The sequence below is a fragment of the Schistosoma mansoni genome, chromosome 4 (assembly GCF_000237925.1).
Source record: "Schistosoma mansoni strain Puerto Rico chromosome 4, complete genome".
NCBI lineage: Eukaryota > Metazoa > Platyhelminthes > Trematoda > Strigeidida > Schistosomatidae > Schistosoma > Schistosoma mansoni.
In genome coordinates, this window is record NC_031498.1 from 27,832,506 (window position 1) to 27,850,759 (window position 18,254).

The 18,254-nt window shown below is 36.6% G+C and overlaps 1 protein-coding gene across 1 annotated transcript in view; it reads left to right on the forward strand.

Moving 5' to 3' along the window:
• Smp_131070 (putative condensin) overlaps positions 1-14,320 on the forward strand; it is a gene marked incomplete at its 5' end in the record, with an annotated part of 44,296 nt that extends 29,976 nt beyond the window's left edge. Inside the window, 8 exons of the mRNA XM_018797377.1 lie at positions 394-474; positions 598-790; positions 5,011-5,240; positions 6,458-6,733; positions 7,714-7,907; positions 9,181-9,261; positions 13,288-13,507; positions 13,836-14,320. Of these exons, the coding sequence (XP_018652424.1) occupies positions 394-474; positions 598-790; positions 5,011-5,240; positions 6,458-6,733; positions 7,714-7,907; positions 9,181-9,261; positions 13,288-13,507; positions 13,836-14,147 (1,587 nt within the window). The 3' untranslated portion in view covers positions 14,148-14,320. The remainder of the gene's footprint in view (positions 1-393; positions 475-597; positions 791-5,010; positions 5,241-6,457; positions 6,734-7,713; positions 7,908-9,180; positions 9,262-13,287; positions 13,508-13,835) is intronic.
• Positions 14,321-18,254: the final 3,934 nt, after the last annotated feature.

Genomic DNA, 18,254 nt, shown 5'->3' on the forward strand with positions numbered 1-18,254 from the left:
ACAAATAGTCACATGCTTTGCTTCAAGTCGATGTGAGCATACGTTAGTCACTCGTACAGAAAACAGTATCGATGACCTCACGTCTTCGTTAACACTGATTCCAGCAGCTCGCAAGAAGAAGCAAGTGACTAGTTCGATAGCGATGATTACTATCCTGACGTGACCGTCTCGAAGGGGGCAAACCCATATCGAAATCACTCACCTGAGCTACAAATCTTCCCCACCATTATTATCAATGTAGTTTATTGATCAAACTACATGTTTATGTACTCGACTTTGATTTATATTTGTTGCTTAGAGTTTAATGATAAAATCAATTTGCCTGAATATTAGTAAATTGGTGTTAGGTGTTGCCTCATTTACATTCCCATGCACTCTTTATTTTGTTAATAGGCTATCAGTATAATATATGATTTAGCAGAAGCGCCCGATTCTATCATGTGTTATCTTCTTCGTTCAACAGCTGAAAAATTAGTACAATTCAAATCAGTTTTGCCTAATCCGGTTAATTCAAATGAATCTATAGTAGACAATAATCAAATACTTGATAAATTAGTACACAGTGATGATGATGATGATAATGTTAATGATGAACAGGAGAATGTTCCACCATCATCTCAAATGAAATCAGATCCAGATGTGACATCATCATTGATCAGTGTTAATGTACCGGCATTTCTACTTTCAAGATTTTTAGCATTAATTGGTCATATTACTTTAAAACAACTTGTCTTTATGGAATCAGCTGTACTAACCGAATTGAAACGACGTTCTTTAATTCAAGAAGATCGTGATTCAAAAAGAAAATCGAAATCTCGAAAAAATATCAGACAGTCAAGGGTGAGTTTCTCCAAATTTTTAATCTTTCATAGAGTCTAGATTTTTTTTCTTTTGAACTCCTAACATATAGAGAACTTAATGTCCTGATTCTAATGTAGATAACGTGCTTTTCCCCTAGCCAATTCCCAACAGATTTTTCATATTGGTATCATCGCGTTATTGGTTTCCAGATTTTAGTTCCGATCTTAATCAAATTATGATTAAGATCCAAAACACCATCTCGACATCGTATGTGCACAGTGCCAACTGTACTCACTTGCTTATTCCATTTCTTTCCCGGACTCTCCTTTCCAGTTGTTCCCAAGTCCCATTCATCCTTTCGATTACGGTCCATGGTTCCTGGCGCAATGTGTTCTTTCGTCTACCTCTTTTCCTTTTACCACCAGGATTCCAAGTTGGGGTGTTTTTTGTGATGCAGTTTGATAATTTCCTCAATGTATGACCTATCCAATTCCAGCTTCTTCCCCTAATTTTCTATTCAGCTAAAAGCTAAATCACCAATACAGTAATTCCAATAAATTATGTTTCCCAATTACAGAATTTATATACCAAGTGCACACGTACTATGATGTAGACTACATACTTTAGTTTAGCGATTAGTTTATCAAAAATAAAGCATGAAATGGGCTATTCTCGATAAGCACTTTCTTTTTAAGGTCTAATTGTTCCTAACATTACTCAATAAAAACCTAGGATACAAGCTAACTATTAGTAATACACTGATCCTGTATCTTCCAAGAATTTTTCATCACCACCATTATTACCTCACTTGTTTATACTACTTACAGTTTGCAATTAGTAGTGTACTCGATATGAGTGTTGGTTTGTAATTTAAACATAAATCTGGCAGTTTGTTAGCACTATAAATCGGGGCCTTGTGTTTCACTTTACTTGGAAGTTAAATTCAGTTTATCAAATTAGTGTAAAGTATTTCACAAATGCCCTGGTATGGCCGAGAGTGGAGAGAGCCCACTCTCCCTCTCGAAATGCTCTCACATGGCCAGCGAATATATAGCCTCTGCCAGGGAAGTCCTACTCACTGCCTTCTCGTGGCGGGGGTGTTGTTTACAAAAGTGAGAGGACGAAAAGCGAATGTCCGACGCTTTAACCGGGTTGGTGGACACGGAATGTTCACCTAGGGGAGTTGGAAAACCCTGATTCCAAACCAATGGTGCACATGGGCTCCAGTATCCTGATGGAACGAATGGCGAATGAACCTGCTGCTGGTCAACGGCTACCATGGGACTGCATCTCCTCACGATGCTCCACTGCCTTGTGGATCAGACCTTTCGTTCAAAGGCTCGGGGTGTGGCCCCCTAAGAAAACCACCTGCTTCGGTTTGGGCACCCGGGCAGTATCACAGCCCTCAAGCAAATCGGATGAGATTTGTATGGCGCATATTTATCTGGTGCTTCCTTGTACCAATATTTATGTGTTTAAATAAATAAAAATAAAATTTCACAAATATTCCCTAACTCCAGTTGCTACACCTTACTTATCAACACAGCAAAATGAAATCAATAAGATGTATAACGAAATAGTTGAAGTAAAAATAATAGTATCAAGGATAGTGAAATAAAAATTTTGAAATAATGGAGGCTCAGTATTTAAAAGGACACAGGAAATAAATGTAACTGTTTAACTGTGACTGATTTTGTACAACATCACCTAAAGTTTTGAAACATTGAATCACATTTATCATATGGGTACCAGTGGACTGTGATACTGCCCAGACTGAGGCAGATGATTTTCTTAAGGGGCCACACCAGAAGCCTTCGACCTAAAGGTCTAGTCCACGAGGCATTGGAGAAACGTTAGGAGATACAGTCCCATGGTAGCCAATGACCAATAATAGGCTTATATGCCATTTTTCCCCTAAAGATCCTGGAACCCATGTTCACCATTGGTTTGGAATCAGGATTTTCCAACTCCTCTGGATGAACCCTCCGTATCCATCAACCTGGTTAAAGCGTCGGATATTTGCTTTTCGTCCTCTCAGTTTCATAAACAACAGCCCCGTCGCGAGAAGGAAGTGAGGAGGACTTCCGTGACAGTGGCTGTATATGCGTGGCCGTATGAGAGCATTTCGAGAGGGAGAGCTGACTCTCTCCACCCTCGGTCGTACAATGGCATTTGGGGGGCGGCCAAATCAGAACGAAATTTAAAGAGAAACAGAAGGTTTTCTATGTTTAATCCAAACAACAAAGTTACAGTAATGAAAACATTAGAATTTGATGTAGAATTTATATTAAACTCTCGTAGCATCTCGATTCGGACACTCGTAGCGATTGCTTGAAAATGAAATGATCAGCGTATTTTAACTTGAATCTACAATAGACGAAAACCTATTTTATTATTTATTATTTATTTAAACACATATATATTGGTACAAAAGGGCACCAGGTACATATGCGCCACACAAAATAATGAAAGTAGGAAGAGAAGGGATGAAAAGATAAGGCGGACTAAAATGTACAACCAGAAGACTCTTTCAAATAGGAAAGTAAGAACCATACTTTATGTAGAAAGTAAAAGAAGGTTACAGCAGGATCGCCACTGGTTTCTATTCTGAGCCATATCTGATAACGTCTCTAGCCACTGTGTTGCACCATCTCTCGGACCCCAACCAAGGAGTCGTGAAGGACCAACAGAAGCTAGCCCTTTGCAGCCCTCTTTCATGCCACGACACCATGTCATACACTGACCTCCTCTCCGGAAACGTTGAAGGAAGCCAGCTTGAACGGCGTACGCGGTTTCAGAAAGACTGCCTCAGTATTCATTATCGGTGGAAGCATTCACTTTCAACCAGACAGTGACTGGAGATCGTTTAGATAGGACAGATTTTCCACCAAGAGCGAGCTGATGCATAAGTTGAAGAGTAAGGTTACACAAATTGGGGGTAAAAGGGGGTGAATTAGCGATATGGTAAGTAATAATAATAATAATAATAATAATAATAATAATAGTAATAATAATAATGATAATAATAATAACGTAAATTGTCTTGCTTATAATATGAGCAGGAATAGAATCGTCAATAGAGTTCGTCATTTCATTCATTTGTGTGTGGGCTGTGATACTGCCCGGGTGCCCAAACCGAAGCAGGTGGTTTTCTTAGGGGGCCACACCCGGAGCCTTTGACCTAAAGGTCTGATCCACAAGGCAGTGGAGCATCGTGAGGAGATGCAGTCCCATGGTAGTCGTTGACCAATGACAGGTTCTTCCGCCATTCGTTCCATCAGGATACTGGAGCCCATGTGCACCATTGGTTTGGAATCAGGGTTTTCCAACTCCCCTAGGTGGACCCTCCGTGTCCACCAATCCGGTTATAGCGTCGGACATTCGCTTTTCGTCCTCTCACTTTTGTAAACAACACCCCCGCCACGAGAAGGCAGTGAGTAGGACTTCCCTGGCAGAGGCTATATATTCGCTGGCCATGTGAGAGCATTTCGAGAGGGAGAGTAGACTCTCCCCACTCTCGGCCGTACCAGGGCATTTGGGGGCAAAACGACGAAAACCTACCCTACTGAAAATCCTGTTACTAGGATTCACTTAGATCAAATTAACTGGTCTGTAATTTCTAGCTGTTCACCTCCTTGTCAATAAGTGCTTTTTACCTTTCTTTTTATGTTTTAGAATTGACTTAACTGTCTCTGGTGGTTTAATCTGGAAGGTATCTAATGGAATATGTAGCAGTATTCAATGATAGTTTTCATAGATGAAGTTAGAAATCGCTTTTAATGTGCCGTTTATAGTGTACCTGGATTAATTAATTAACTGACACCTCATTGATCACATTACCGGTAATATTTTAATCCGTCCTGGAGCATATAGGGATATATACTAGACAGGATAAAAAAATAGTCTACTTTGAACAGGTTGAAAGTTGTATAATATCGAATACCAACTTTTAATTTTAAAGACTAATTCATCAGTCTCTATATCCTATAGCTATCTAGACTCACTAGCTTAGTTAATAACGCACACGATGCTTAACGTTATGCTTGATTTAAGTCTAGGTGTGAACATCAACTCCGGATCCAGGTACATCCAGCTGATGAGTCTCGAACAGAGCAAAATGCACGTTCTGGATTCCATTGCTAACTACTATCAAAATTTAGTAAAAACCTTTTGTATTTCTTTCTATTGGTTTATTTAACAAGATGTCAGTGATGGAAAACTCTGTCAATGTTTCATCAGGAATAACAACCGGTCAACCGACTGTTGATGAAGAATCTGGTCTAGTTGGTGTAGCAGCTGATGATACCGAAGCAGATTACATACGTCATATATGCGATCATGAATTATTAAAATCACCTGACCTTATCTTAAATCCATTATTAAATTTTGTCACTTATGTATGTTCACATCCGTCAAGATTTACAGATGAAACTGTACAGGTAAGTGAGTTGGTTGTTTTGTTCATTTTTCATTAATTGTAAAGCGTTATACCTGGTAATTTTGATATTCAAAGCATTTTTCTTTTAGTCATTGATCCATAGTTTCGAACCAGATCCTACAGCTTACTTCAGTTTGGATAGTCGATTAGTGCTTATAGTCAGTTAGTTAGTGATATGCTAGACCAATCAGACAGGCCAAATGGTGAGTGTAAACTATTGGTTAAGATTTGCTTTCTCTTTCTTAGGAACGAGACACATGCTGTTGATTGAAAATGTGGGTTAGTTTTCTAAGGGAGAATGATATGTATTTATAAATGAGTTATACATATATTCTCTATTCGCTTCAGTCAGTTAAAGCTTTCGTGATCGCTCTTTGTTTTTCACTCAAGTACCCCGTTTGCCTCACGTATACAATCATTAGCAGACTTGAACGACCGCACTACATAACAGTTATGTACATTGGTTTAAGTTACCAGATGTCATATCGTATCAGCACGATGATAGAGTCCAAAGCATACCAATACTGATTGACCTTCTGTCCACAACCTTCTCAATCAATACACGCGAAAATTCAGCATATTTGCTCTGTATATTTTATAACTCTATATTTCAAATGGTAAAGCACGTCAATTAATAAATAGGAAATCATAGTCTTTCATGAATTAGGTTATTTATTATGTAGAACTGGGTATCATATACAGGATTAAGTAACTGGATCTGATGAATGGTTAATGATATATCAACAGTTAATGAGTGAAATAAAAGTCGAAAGTTAGAGTAATATGAAAAAATACTCTAAACCAACAGTAATCCATGGTAGAATAGTTCTCATCAAACTTCCACCTTTTCTACTTATTTACCAGTATCTAACCCTTACTGTTCATAATAACCTTGCGCATTTCTGATACAGTGGGACAATCAGACATCGGCCAAATGATAAGCCCACGCAGTTGACTAAGATGTGACTTCCTTCTTTAAAGAACGAGGCATACCTTATTGGTGGAAAATGTGACTTAAATTCCTAAGGGACATATGTTATATGAAAATGAACGAGTATAAAGCCATTTCTAGGTCCAGTTAACGGATAAAAAGTTTCCCCTCTAATTCGAGTGGTTGATTGGGCTCATGAATAAGGCGTTTGTTTATCAGTACCAGAATTGGACGCCACATAACACAATAATTTTTCACTACTATTATTTTATTCTGTATTTTTTTAGGCATCCGCCAGTCTTGCATTAGCAAAAATGATGCTTGTCAACGCTGAGGTATGCGAACCACGTCTTCAATTATTATTTACAATGGCCGAACGAAGTCAATCAGAAATAGTCAGAGCTAATTTAATTGTAGCTTTGGGTGATTTATGTCGTCGGTTCCCTAACCTCATTGAACCATGGACACCAAATCTATATGCTCGGTTACGTGATACTTCAGCAAAAGTTCGTACAAATGCTTTGAATACACTGAGTCATTTAATTTTAAATGATATGGTGAAGGTAATTAAAAACTTTGCTTTTTTTTCAAAAAATTTGTTTGTTCGATAAAACACATATACAATAACATTCTACACGATGATTCTATGTTAAAATCTGTAAAGGGAAAGTTGCTTAAAGTTCCCTTGTAATGTATAAATGTTCAACAGATTGGCTAGGAAAATTCGCTTGTATTCTACAACTACATCATGTATCTAATTAGGAACCTCCGTCAAAATGTTTGCACATAGTAGGAAAGACCATCCTCTGACTTCGGCAACTTGGACACGTTTTACTTTAGATATTTTCATTTCCTTAATACTGTGTAGTTTGTCGAAGATACAATTAACGTGTAACAAAATGTAGAGACTGCTAGCCATTCAATTATATAAAACCTTAAATTATATGGTAGTTGTTTTTAATTGGCATTTATTACCATATCGTCAATCTCTTGATATATTTTGACTACCCAACTCAATGTTTCGAAGAATACTATACTACATGTAACCTATCTCATTAATTTCTTTGTTTTGCATCACATTAACGTGACTTCTTGTTCTACTTCTATCCAGCAGCATTTTTTAAACTTACTCAATAGAAATAGCTTTAGTCAATCATAAACAATCCAGACAGAACCTGATGCATATGAACAAATATCAAAGTAGTAGAATTAGTTATAATATCAATGGTAGCAAAAACATTAAACATAAACAACACGGTTTGCGAAGAAACAATGAAGTCGTGAGATAAAATTAACAAGATAATTTTAAAACTTAAGATCCAGGGAAAAGTAAGGCTCGATGCATCTAAATTATTCCAACCAATTCTTAGCTAGATCACTCAATATTTCCAACCATTGGTCACTATGATCGTGGAGATTATATCCAGGTAATCTGCACCTACCAACACATCTCAAACACATCTGTATCAATTATCAAGTAGTTATATGTCTCCAAATACATTTTTACTTACTTGTTTCATTTCTCCATCATTTCTCTTTTTAGGTTAAAGGTCAAATTAGTGAAATGACTGTTTGCTTGGTAGATAAGATTGACCGACTGAATATTTTAGCCCGTCGATTTTTCCATGAATTATCACAAAAAGGAAATGCTTTGTATAATGTTGTACCAGATATTATTAGTCGATTAAGTGATCCAACTATTGGTGTTTCAGAAGAACATTTTCATTCTATCATGGAGTAAGCAGTAGAACAGATATATTTTATTTGTATTGGTTTGTTGTTTATATTGAGGACTACAATCTATCAGTCTCTTTTTATCAGTATGTTCATCCTTAGCAGTGGGATACAAACTCTTACAAATAAAATTCACACCCGTTCGACGAACTATGACTAATTAAACTCAGCAACTTGGCAGATAGCACAATGGGAGTTTAAAGTAAAAATTACTTAGCTTCTGTCTCAGTGTGAACTTCAGACTGTAATACAGATACATTTAGTTGGCGCGTCTCAAATAGGAAGACACATACGTTCTGAGCTCCACTTCTGGCCACTATTCAACTTCTTTTATCACATTTATGTTCCAACCATAAAGAAAAACTTAATGTGAGCTATAAGTGAAGTGTTTTAAACTCATAACCAAACAATTTTTGAAACTTCATTCAATATATGAAAAAGTGATATTATACTACGACAATGACATTCCTTTTCTAGTTTACTGTGATATGATAGCTATTCAGTTGAATTCCTTGTTACACCATTATTCAGTGTCAATATGAAATCTACTTTAATGATGTATATAGAATACAATTAAATTGTCAATTACAATTTTGTACTACATTCCTATCCAATTAGAAATGATAGCCCCCAAATGTCCTGGTACGGCCGAGAGTGGAGAGAGTCCGCTCTCCCCCTCGAAAAGCTCTCACATGGACACGGGTATATAGCCTCTGCCAGGGAAGTCCTACTCACTGCCTTCTCGTGTCACCGGTGTTGTTCACGAAATTGAGAGGACGAAAAGCGAATGCCTGGCGCTTTAATCGGGTTGGTGGACACGGAATGTTCACCTATGGGAGTTGGAGAACCCTGATTCCAAACCAATGGTGCACATGGGCTCCAGGATCATAAGGGAACAAATGGCGTATGAACCAATCGCTGGTCACCGGCTACCATGGGACTGCATCTCCTCACGATGCCTCACTGCCTTGTGGACTAGACCTTTAGGTCAAAGGCTCGGGGTGTGGCCCCTTAAGAAAATCATCTGCCTCAGTCTGGGCAGTATCACAGCCCTCACACAAATCAAATATTTGTGAGGCGCATATTTATCTGGTGCTTCCTTGTACCAATATTTATGTGTTGAAATGAATAAATAATAGAAATAATAGCACACATCAGTTGTTAATTTTTGCACATTTTCACTTCATATCGCAAAAACAATTAATTTATCACCTTCCATATTCACTTTCATATCACGTCTAAATGGATAGATTATTGTTTAACTGCATACATTTAGGTTCCTTATTCCGTTGATTGTGAAAGAACGTTTGTGTGAAACATTGGTTGAAAAGCTATGTGCCAGATTTCGTACAACGACGTAAGTTACCTAGTATATTTGCCTGTTTTATTTAGTACTATGTTTTTGCCTTCATTAGAAAATCACGTTTCAAAGCAAGCATCGTTGAGTGTTGCTATCAGTTTAAGAATAGTAGATATAACTACAGAAGTATTTTGACTAAAAAACATAAGGAGGCTATCAGTGAACTTATTAATGACGAGAACCTGATTATCACAAAACCTGACAAAGGAACAGGAACTGTCTTACTTAATAGAAACGACTACATTGACAAGATGAATAACATCTTGAATGATCACCGAAAATTTCAGAAACTGAATAACCAAAAAGATGTAAATAATAAGATAGAAAATGAACTGACCAGATCCTTAAAAAAGCTCAGAGATCAACAGATAATTCCACCAGACATATATGAATCAATTAAGCCGACAGGTACTCATTTACCTAGGTTATACGGACTACCGAAGGTACATAAACCTGATATCCCATTGAGACCAATTTTAGACATGTACGATTCTCCTTACCATACGGTAGCAAAGTGGTTAGTAACCGTTTTAAAACCAATTCACAAACAACTAGTAAAACACAGTATTAAGGATGTATTCCAATTCGTCGAGAAGATTAAAAACATAAACACCAAAGGTCTAAAAATGATGTCCTTTGACGTAACGTCATTGTTCACAAATGTCCCACTCAGAGAGACTGTAGAATATATTTGTAAACAGCTTAGAGAACAGGAAGCAGTAACTACAGTCCCTGTGGAGACCATCAAAGAATTACTACTAAAATGTACTATGAATGTACATTTCAAATTCAATGGTGAAATCTACAGACAAATAGATGGTGTCGCGATGGGTTCACCCCTAGGTCCCATAATGGCTGATATTTTTCTCGTGAAACTAGAAAACGGGCCACTCACACAACAGATTGAAAAGTTTTCACTTTATTGCCGATATATGGACGACACGTTCATCCTATGTAACGACTATACTGACTTAATGGAGACACTGCAGCTATTCAATACAACTCATCCGTCTATAAAATTCACATGTGAGGAGGAAAATGGAGGTAGGATCGCTTTCCTAGATGTTCTCCTTACAAGGAGAAAAGACGGTTCATTAAAGAGAAATATAAACAGGAAAACATCGTGGACGGGTCAGTATACTAACTTTCTTAGTTTTGTTCCTCTACAGTACAAAAGGAACCTAATTAAGACATTACACTATAGAATTAAGACCATATGCTCTGAAGATACGGTCGAAGAAGAAACAAAAGCATTATATATGACCCTGAGGGAAAATGGATACCCGGAGAAATTTATAAACAAAAACATAACTAGTAAAAGAGACCATAAAGAATGTTTAACTGTGAATAAAAAGCCTCTGTATATACGTCTACAATTCAGAGGTGACGCACCTAGCGAAATGGTAAGATTGAAACTACGAAGATCAATCGAAAGGACTTTTAATGCAGGTAAACTACAACTAATGTTTTCCACACGCCCAATGATCACGCCGACGTTGAAAGATAAATTGCCTAGACTAGCCACTTCCTTCTGTATCTATCAATTCAACTGCTCCTGTGGAGCAAGTTATATAGGCAGATGTTCTAGGAATTTGTATACTCGGGCTCGTGAACACCTTCCGGTGTGGTTAAGCAAAGGTGTAGTCAGAACGGTTAACAGCTCTGTTTTAGCCCATTTAGTTCAGACGGGACATAGAGCCGATATCGAGCAATCCTTCACAGTAATATATCGTGTTAATAGTAGTCTACCTAATTCTGTCAGACAGAGAATCCTGCAGACGGCTGAGGCAATTGCTATTCGGATCAAAAAGCCAGAGCTCTGCATCCAAAAGAAATATGTACAGCCGCTCCTTTTACCCTGGCCAACTTCAGGGTCAACTTGTTAATGATCAATTTTGTAATATGGTGACATTAATTTGATTAATGTTCACTTCTATATCTCAAACTTAGTTTATCTACACATCTTATCAGTCATTATTCTTATTATTATTATCTTTATTATTATTATTATCACACCTGCTAACCTTTTAGAGAAATTTATTCGTCATCCACCCCCTATCTACTATATCTGACCTAATCTATATTCTACATATTACGTAATTTCTGATTTGTAATCCCATTTTTCTATCTCTCACCCCCATGTCAACTATATATATTCTGATAATTTATCTTACGATTTCATTTCACCTATAAACTGATTCAAGTTAACACTTCATATTAGTCATCCCAAAAACATTAACGATTCGATCTTATTTTATATGACAAACAATCCTTGATTCACATATTACAGTTTCTTAAATTGATGTACTCTGCCTTAAACTTGGCCAATCTTCTTTTATGGATTATTAATTTATAATTGTAGAACCTGATGAGAAATTATTGAAAAGAATATTCTTCGTTCATATAATTGTGTTTTAAAATCATAATAATTTATAAGATAGCTAACATTGCTGACTATTGGTAGTGAAATAAGTGAGTGTGTTGACTACTTAATTTATCTTGGAAGTTTCATCTTAGCCCTGTCGATAAATCGATTGGCGATTGATAAGATATTTGTAAAACTATAATAAAGCTTGCTTGACTTTCTCCAACTTGTACCATCTTTTCCTCCAAATGAAAGCATGTCTATTTATCTTCAAAGGGTGACAGTTCACTGTGTATCACTTTATGGCTGTGAAACATGACCTGTGGTAGTAATAAACGTTCATATATCGTTGGCATTTAATCACATTTGTATTCGAAGCATTGCTTATGCATAGTTAAACTACGAATTACGTAGCTCTGAACTGAAATTAGACGAAGGATTCTTAATAAGTTTATGAAGCTTCATTGATTGAGGTCGTTGGAACATGTATTACATATGCTCAACCACCTATTACCATGATATGCTATACTGTTTTACTTAGAAATAGGTAAAAATAAGACTAGAGGCAGTCAAACTAAGACATAACATTAGTTCATCAAGGCATTGACTATTAATCTGAACTGTGCAGAGTTTCTGAATGAGGTTCACGCGATAATTGTGTCCAATGTTTTGAGGCATTAAGTGGTATAATTCAAGGATCGGTCTTATTGTCCTTGATGAATTCGTTCTTCTTACTATATATTTCCTACTTTCAGTTCTCCATCATCATCGATACTATTATTATTTCCATAACTTCTCATTAATTCCTCGTTCTGTGTCTGCGTGAAATGTGATGTGATGGTTTCAGTCCATGGATATGGAGTTTTTAACATAGGAAATTTTATACTTCAAGAATATTAATACGTACATAGGGAAAATGTTTGCCAGAGAAAGAAAATTGATTAGACAATATAGTAATGTATCTGTATACTCTGTTGTATTAGTAGTGTAAATAAAAATATACCCATCTGATATCACTATTCATCCATGGTCATGAAAATCAACTCACTGTTACATTGATAATGGTTGGCATTCTAGAAAGCAACTATGAGTAGTGGTGGGTAAATAAAAAGGGTTTTCTGTAATGCTGTAGAATGAAAAGATTAATGACATCCCCATCAAAACGTAACGGATAATCGTATAATTTACTGGCTAATAGGTGTACAATATTTCATTGTTTTTCTGTTATTTAGTCTAAATCAATATTTTATTGTTGCTTCAGTTTCTAACTGTACATCAGTAATAACATTAGTTTTATAGTTTACACCATACAGTGACCTTAAAAAAACATCTGAAAAGCAGAAGTCATTGAATAAGTGTTCTGATCTAGTTCGAGACTCTTCAGCAATGCCCATCCGTAACTCCATTATGGATCGAACCCATGCATTGAGCCCTTAAGTGCTAGACCACTGAAGCAGTATAAATACTTCACATTTGATCGCTGGTGAAGTCATGAATACACATTGCTAATGAGGTCTACACCAAGACAAAACAGCTATCTAGTACCTCCTGGTTTTCAGTTGTTAAATTAAGATCAGTTCATGATATGAATCGTGAAGTCCACTTGTCTCCGTACATTCCCTATACTATAATTAGAAAAATACTTGTTTTTTTTATAGTTTAGAACGACAATGGCGTGATTTGTCTTTCTGTTTAAATGCGATGCCATTCAGCGATCGTATGATGAGAGTATTATATGAAAATTTACCGGCATTTGCAGACAAATTATGTGTTCAAGAAGTTTACGCTGCATTTGATTCCATAATATCAAATGTAAAGAAATTAATTAAACCAGATAATATGGCTAGACTGGAAGAATTTGAAACTAAAGTAAAAGAGGTGAGTAGTAACTACTGTAACATTCTCCCGTGTAAGATGTTTTTTGTCAATGTAAATATTTACTGTTCTAAACTTATAGAATGATGGATGGCTCAACGGTTTGTAGCGTCCAATCTTTAACCACCAAGTCCCAGGTTCTAACCCTACCCTAATCATCTCAGCTGGAGTAGCTAGACAGTATCTAACCCTCTTATTTAGTATGACTCGAAACCAAGTACATAAATCTGTACACGGTAAATAAGTTAATAATATTAACAATAATTTTTAAACTTTCATCATTTAACCTTGATCTTTGTGCATTCTGTCTTTCTCCCTGTCTCTTAACAAGTTCCATGAAAAAGGCGTTGCTGATGAGGCTGCAGTTAGGAGAGCAGAAATCGCTGCTAAAACGGCTAAACAACGTTCACGTAATAATCGTGCATCACACAGCTCAAATGTTACGGGAAATAATAATAAAGTTACCCGAAAAAATTTACGACGTACTACAACTAGTCGAACAGCAATTCTAGAGAGTGATGAGGATGAAGATGATAATGAAATTGGAAAAATTCCAACCGTCCGTGAGAAAAATACACGTACTACTCGTGCTCGTGCTCGAACAAGGATCGCTTTTAGTTCTGATGATGAAGATAATGAGTAAATTGAATTGTGTATATTATACTTGTCTTACTAACAAGAAAAATGTTACTTGTCGTTATGTTGCTTCATTCATTGTTATCTAGATGTGTAATTATATCCTCATATTTTTGATATTTAGTCACATTTTTTATTGTATACATATATGTACATTCTGAAAATATAGTTGATGTTTCCCAACAGACTTGTTCTCAAATCCTTCACTACACCTTTGATTATAATTCCGTTTCGAAAATCCAGTAATAGTGTAGTGAACAGAACACGACCGGGGACAATCGAATGTATTTAAGCAAAAATTACAGACTATTTGTAAATTCTGATAACCATACAATGGACAGTTAATTTGCAAATTAACAATCAATAGTCTCGATCTTCACTGTTTCTTCTCTAATTCCATTGTTCGTGCATTTCTTACCGATTGCGCTTCGTTTCAGTTCTTTCCTCATCGCTCTTCTGCCAAAATACATTCTATGTCTGACCAACACCATATACTACTTATATGGATATAAGTAGACCACACCACAATAGTAGTAGTAGTTACATAACTTCATTTCTGTAATTACAATTCATTTATTCCTTCAATAGATATTTCGTTTATATGGTAATCTTGTAGGATATATCTATCACCTATATTTGCTTTAGTAACCTCGAATTTGAACTGGTGTAGAGACAGGTTGAAAAAAATCTAGAGACTTTGAGTCCAAGAAGTCACTTCATAAAGTGATTATTAACTTATGAACTAAGACATGTTGATAATTGCTGACAACTTGGTTGTGATTCGTCCGATTATTTTAATCAGATGTTGAAGGTTTGATAAACGAAATGGCTCATAGTAGTTCAGATGCATTCACTTTTTGTTGCCACTTAGATCCTAAGTTTTAAAATTATCTCATACTTTTTATTCCCCTAACGCTTTCTTTCTTTTTGGATAATATTTTTTATATGTAAATTTTCCTACCATCATACTATAGTTGCTTCTACTACCCTGAGATTTGCCTTGATAATATCGTCTAGCTGTTCTAATGTTGGGTTTAGCAACTTAAACTAATCTATTTATGCTTAAACGTCCTACGCTGCATGACTGACTGGCCTCAAGCTTAACATCATGTATGAGTATGATGATATTGTCTTGTACAATAAATTGTGTCATAACACATTCTAATTAATGTGTTTCTACTCGATTATTCTGTAACTTAAATATTAAAAAGATACCTCCACAACTAATGAATTTAGTATAAAAGAAAATACTGACTGACTTATACGTTATATAACCACTAATCTATTTCAACTGTATTAAAAATTTAATCGTTGTAATTGCATCCCTTCAAAAGAAATAAATGAGATTACGAAGTAAAGAGCTAAGAATAACATTTCATTCAAGATTAAGGTATAAGATTTATTTATTTGAACACATAAATATTGGTACAAGGCGGCACCAGATACATATGCGTCACACAAGAAATTGTCATTTCATTTAATTGTGTAAGGTCTATGATACTGCCTGGGTGCCCAGACCGAAGCAGGTGGTTTTCTTAAGGGGCCACACCCGGAGCCTTTGACCTGAAAGTCTGATTCACAAGGCAGTGGAGCATCGTAAGGAGATTCAGTCCCATGGTAGCCGATGACCAACGATTCATTCGGACGCCATTTGTTACCTCATGATCCTGGAGCCCATGTGCACCATTGGTTTGGAATCAGGGTTTTCCAACTCCCTTAGGTGGACTCGCCGTGTTCACCAACCCGGTTAAAGCGCGGGACATTCGCTTTCTTCTCAATTTCGTAAATAGCACCCCCGCCACGAGAAGGCAGTGAGTAGAACTTCCCTGGCAGAGGCTATATACGTGTGGCCATGTGAGAGCATTTGGAGAGGAAGAGCGAACTCTTCCCACTCTCGGCCGTACCAGGGCATTTGGGGGCTGAAAATCGAGTGTTTTAAACACTATTTTACTTAAAGTAAATACGGGCAAATTGTATTCATGCTATTAAAATTATTAATTGAAATAGTCATTCAGAATCATATGAGTTTTAACATATTTCGATATATTTGTGTCGATCGAATATTTCAGTTGTCTTAGAGTTTGATATCTTCAGATGGTAAGTTGAGTTCATCAACCACAAATCGAGTTAAACTTTCTATAGCATAACTTGGTTTTGACGTATAATTTGGGGAGTCAGGCACTGTGTGAGTTATTATGTGTGCTATGTGTATTGAACAGGTGGTATACAATTGAACGGTCTACTGAAAAATTGACTTCAGTTGCTTTCTGGGATAACAAAGGTAATGAAGCTAATTTTTCCGCACATTACTTATTTTGCTCTGTTTACTCCATATACAGGTTTAAGATAAATGCATGACAAAGCTTTACGTCGTATGTAAAGTCTCTTCTACTTCAATCTCATCAAAATGAATTTTTCTAGCTGACAGTATCATAAGTTAAAGATAGTCATAATCTCCAGGTCAAATGATACTCGGTTTACGGTTATAGTTTAATGGTTAGGGCTTACAACTATTGTATTAAGTGTTCTAGTATATCTCTGGGTCATAAATATTAGTGAAATACATGATACTCATATCTTCACTTCGAGGCAAGAAAACCCATCAAATCACTAGCTTATGGCTACCCCCTAAATACATCTTTCCCAGATACTACATAGGTCTATTTATCCCTGTAGAGTTCGACGTTAACCATATAATCTCATCCAACTGATTTCATGTCCCCTATAGTACATCCAACCATTTTTGATTCGTCACCTCTCGATCCCTGAACTTCTCTTGTGTAGACAAATAGGGATGACGCCTATTTATACGCTAATTTACTGCATATGAGTGTTAGCTGCCGGTGTAAAAACGATTGTGGACAGGGTGTTTTATAGAGGTATGTCATGGAGCTTTCTGAATTCGAAGAGTTGAATATTAAATAACAGACTAATGATTGGTTAGACGTTTTACAGATCTTCAGGAAATAAACGTTGAATGTTTGTTGCGGTTTGTAAATAGTCTATAAATCCCGTTACATGTTATTGCTAATTCCCTCCCCATTAAAACGGTGTGCGTGTTTGAAGAGGTGCAGTGATTTCGTACTTGTTGTGAATTAGCCTTGTTTTTGTGTATTTACTGCATTAAATGCACACTTAGTCTATTATAACTTCGATTATTTCAGTTAGGGTTTAAATTTTTCTTCAAGTTCGTCCTGTGGTGCTCTTTTTCAGTTGATCCCCACACGAGATAATCACTCGTGCGTCTTATTCGATCTCTTCACCCTTTCAATCTGTTTACAATGGTCGGCTGTACCTATAAATGTGGAAAGCAAAATAAGTTTCTCCCTATGGAAGAAGGAATCCTGTGGGGGAGTGTAAAACGTGATTCCACAGAAAGTGGGTCTTTTCAAAAACTACCTTACCCAGAAGATTCCCGAAGCATAAGTCCCATCGGCTTTGTATGTTTTGCTGTCCAAGTAAGACATTACTGACCCTAGAGTTGGTGGATCTTCTTTTGTTGACCAGTAAGAAAGTTGGTGGTAGTTGCATTGGTAACTCGATTACTGACAGTGAAGAATGTGCTAGTATAGTACGTGCCATCACTGGACAAGCAGAAAACGTCTGTAAATCATGTTAGAGGAAAATTTCCTTTGAAATAAATAAAGAGTGAAGTACCACTGGATATTGGTGGTCACGATTTTAAAGTATTACTTGAAGGTCTGGATAAACCATCAGCGTTCCAATTAGTCCTTATGTGGCTGTCCTGAATGACGAGGAATGGACTACCGTACGGAGGCAAAGAACAGAATGAAAAAAAGCCACAAGCAGCACTTGCGTGGTTAGTAAGTCTCTGGTGGACTCCCAAAATAAGCTGCCAAAGTTTAAAAGTAAGACCGAACTTAACCCTAGCGTGAATGAAAAAGGCTTGATCTCAGCGAATATTATTGTGAGTAGTTTGCTAGAATCGACCGACCCTGATCCAAAGTTAGACGCGCACAGGATTTCGGAAAGGTCGAAGCACTTGTTCGTGATATCTTACCAGCTGACTCTACAGGAGTTCATGTCGAAAAATTGATAAGAATAAGTAAGAAGACCGAGGAAAATGTTGAATTCCGACCATATAGACTACTTA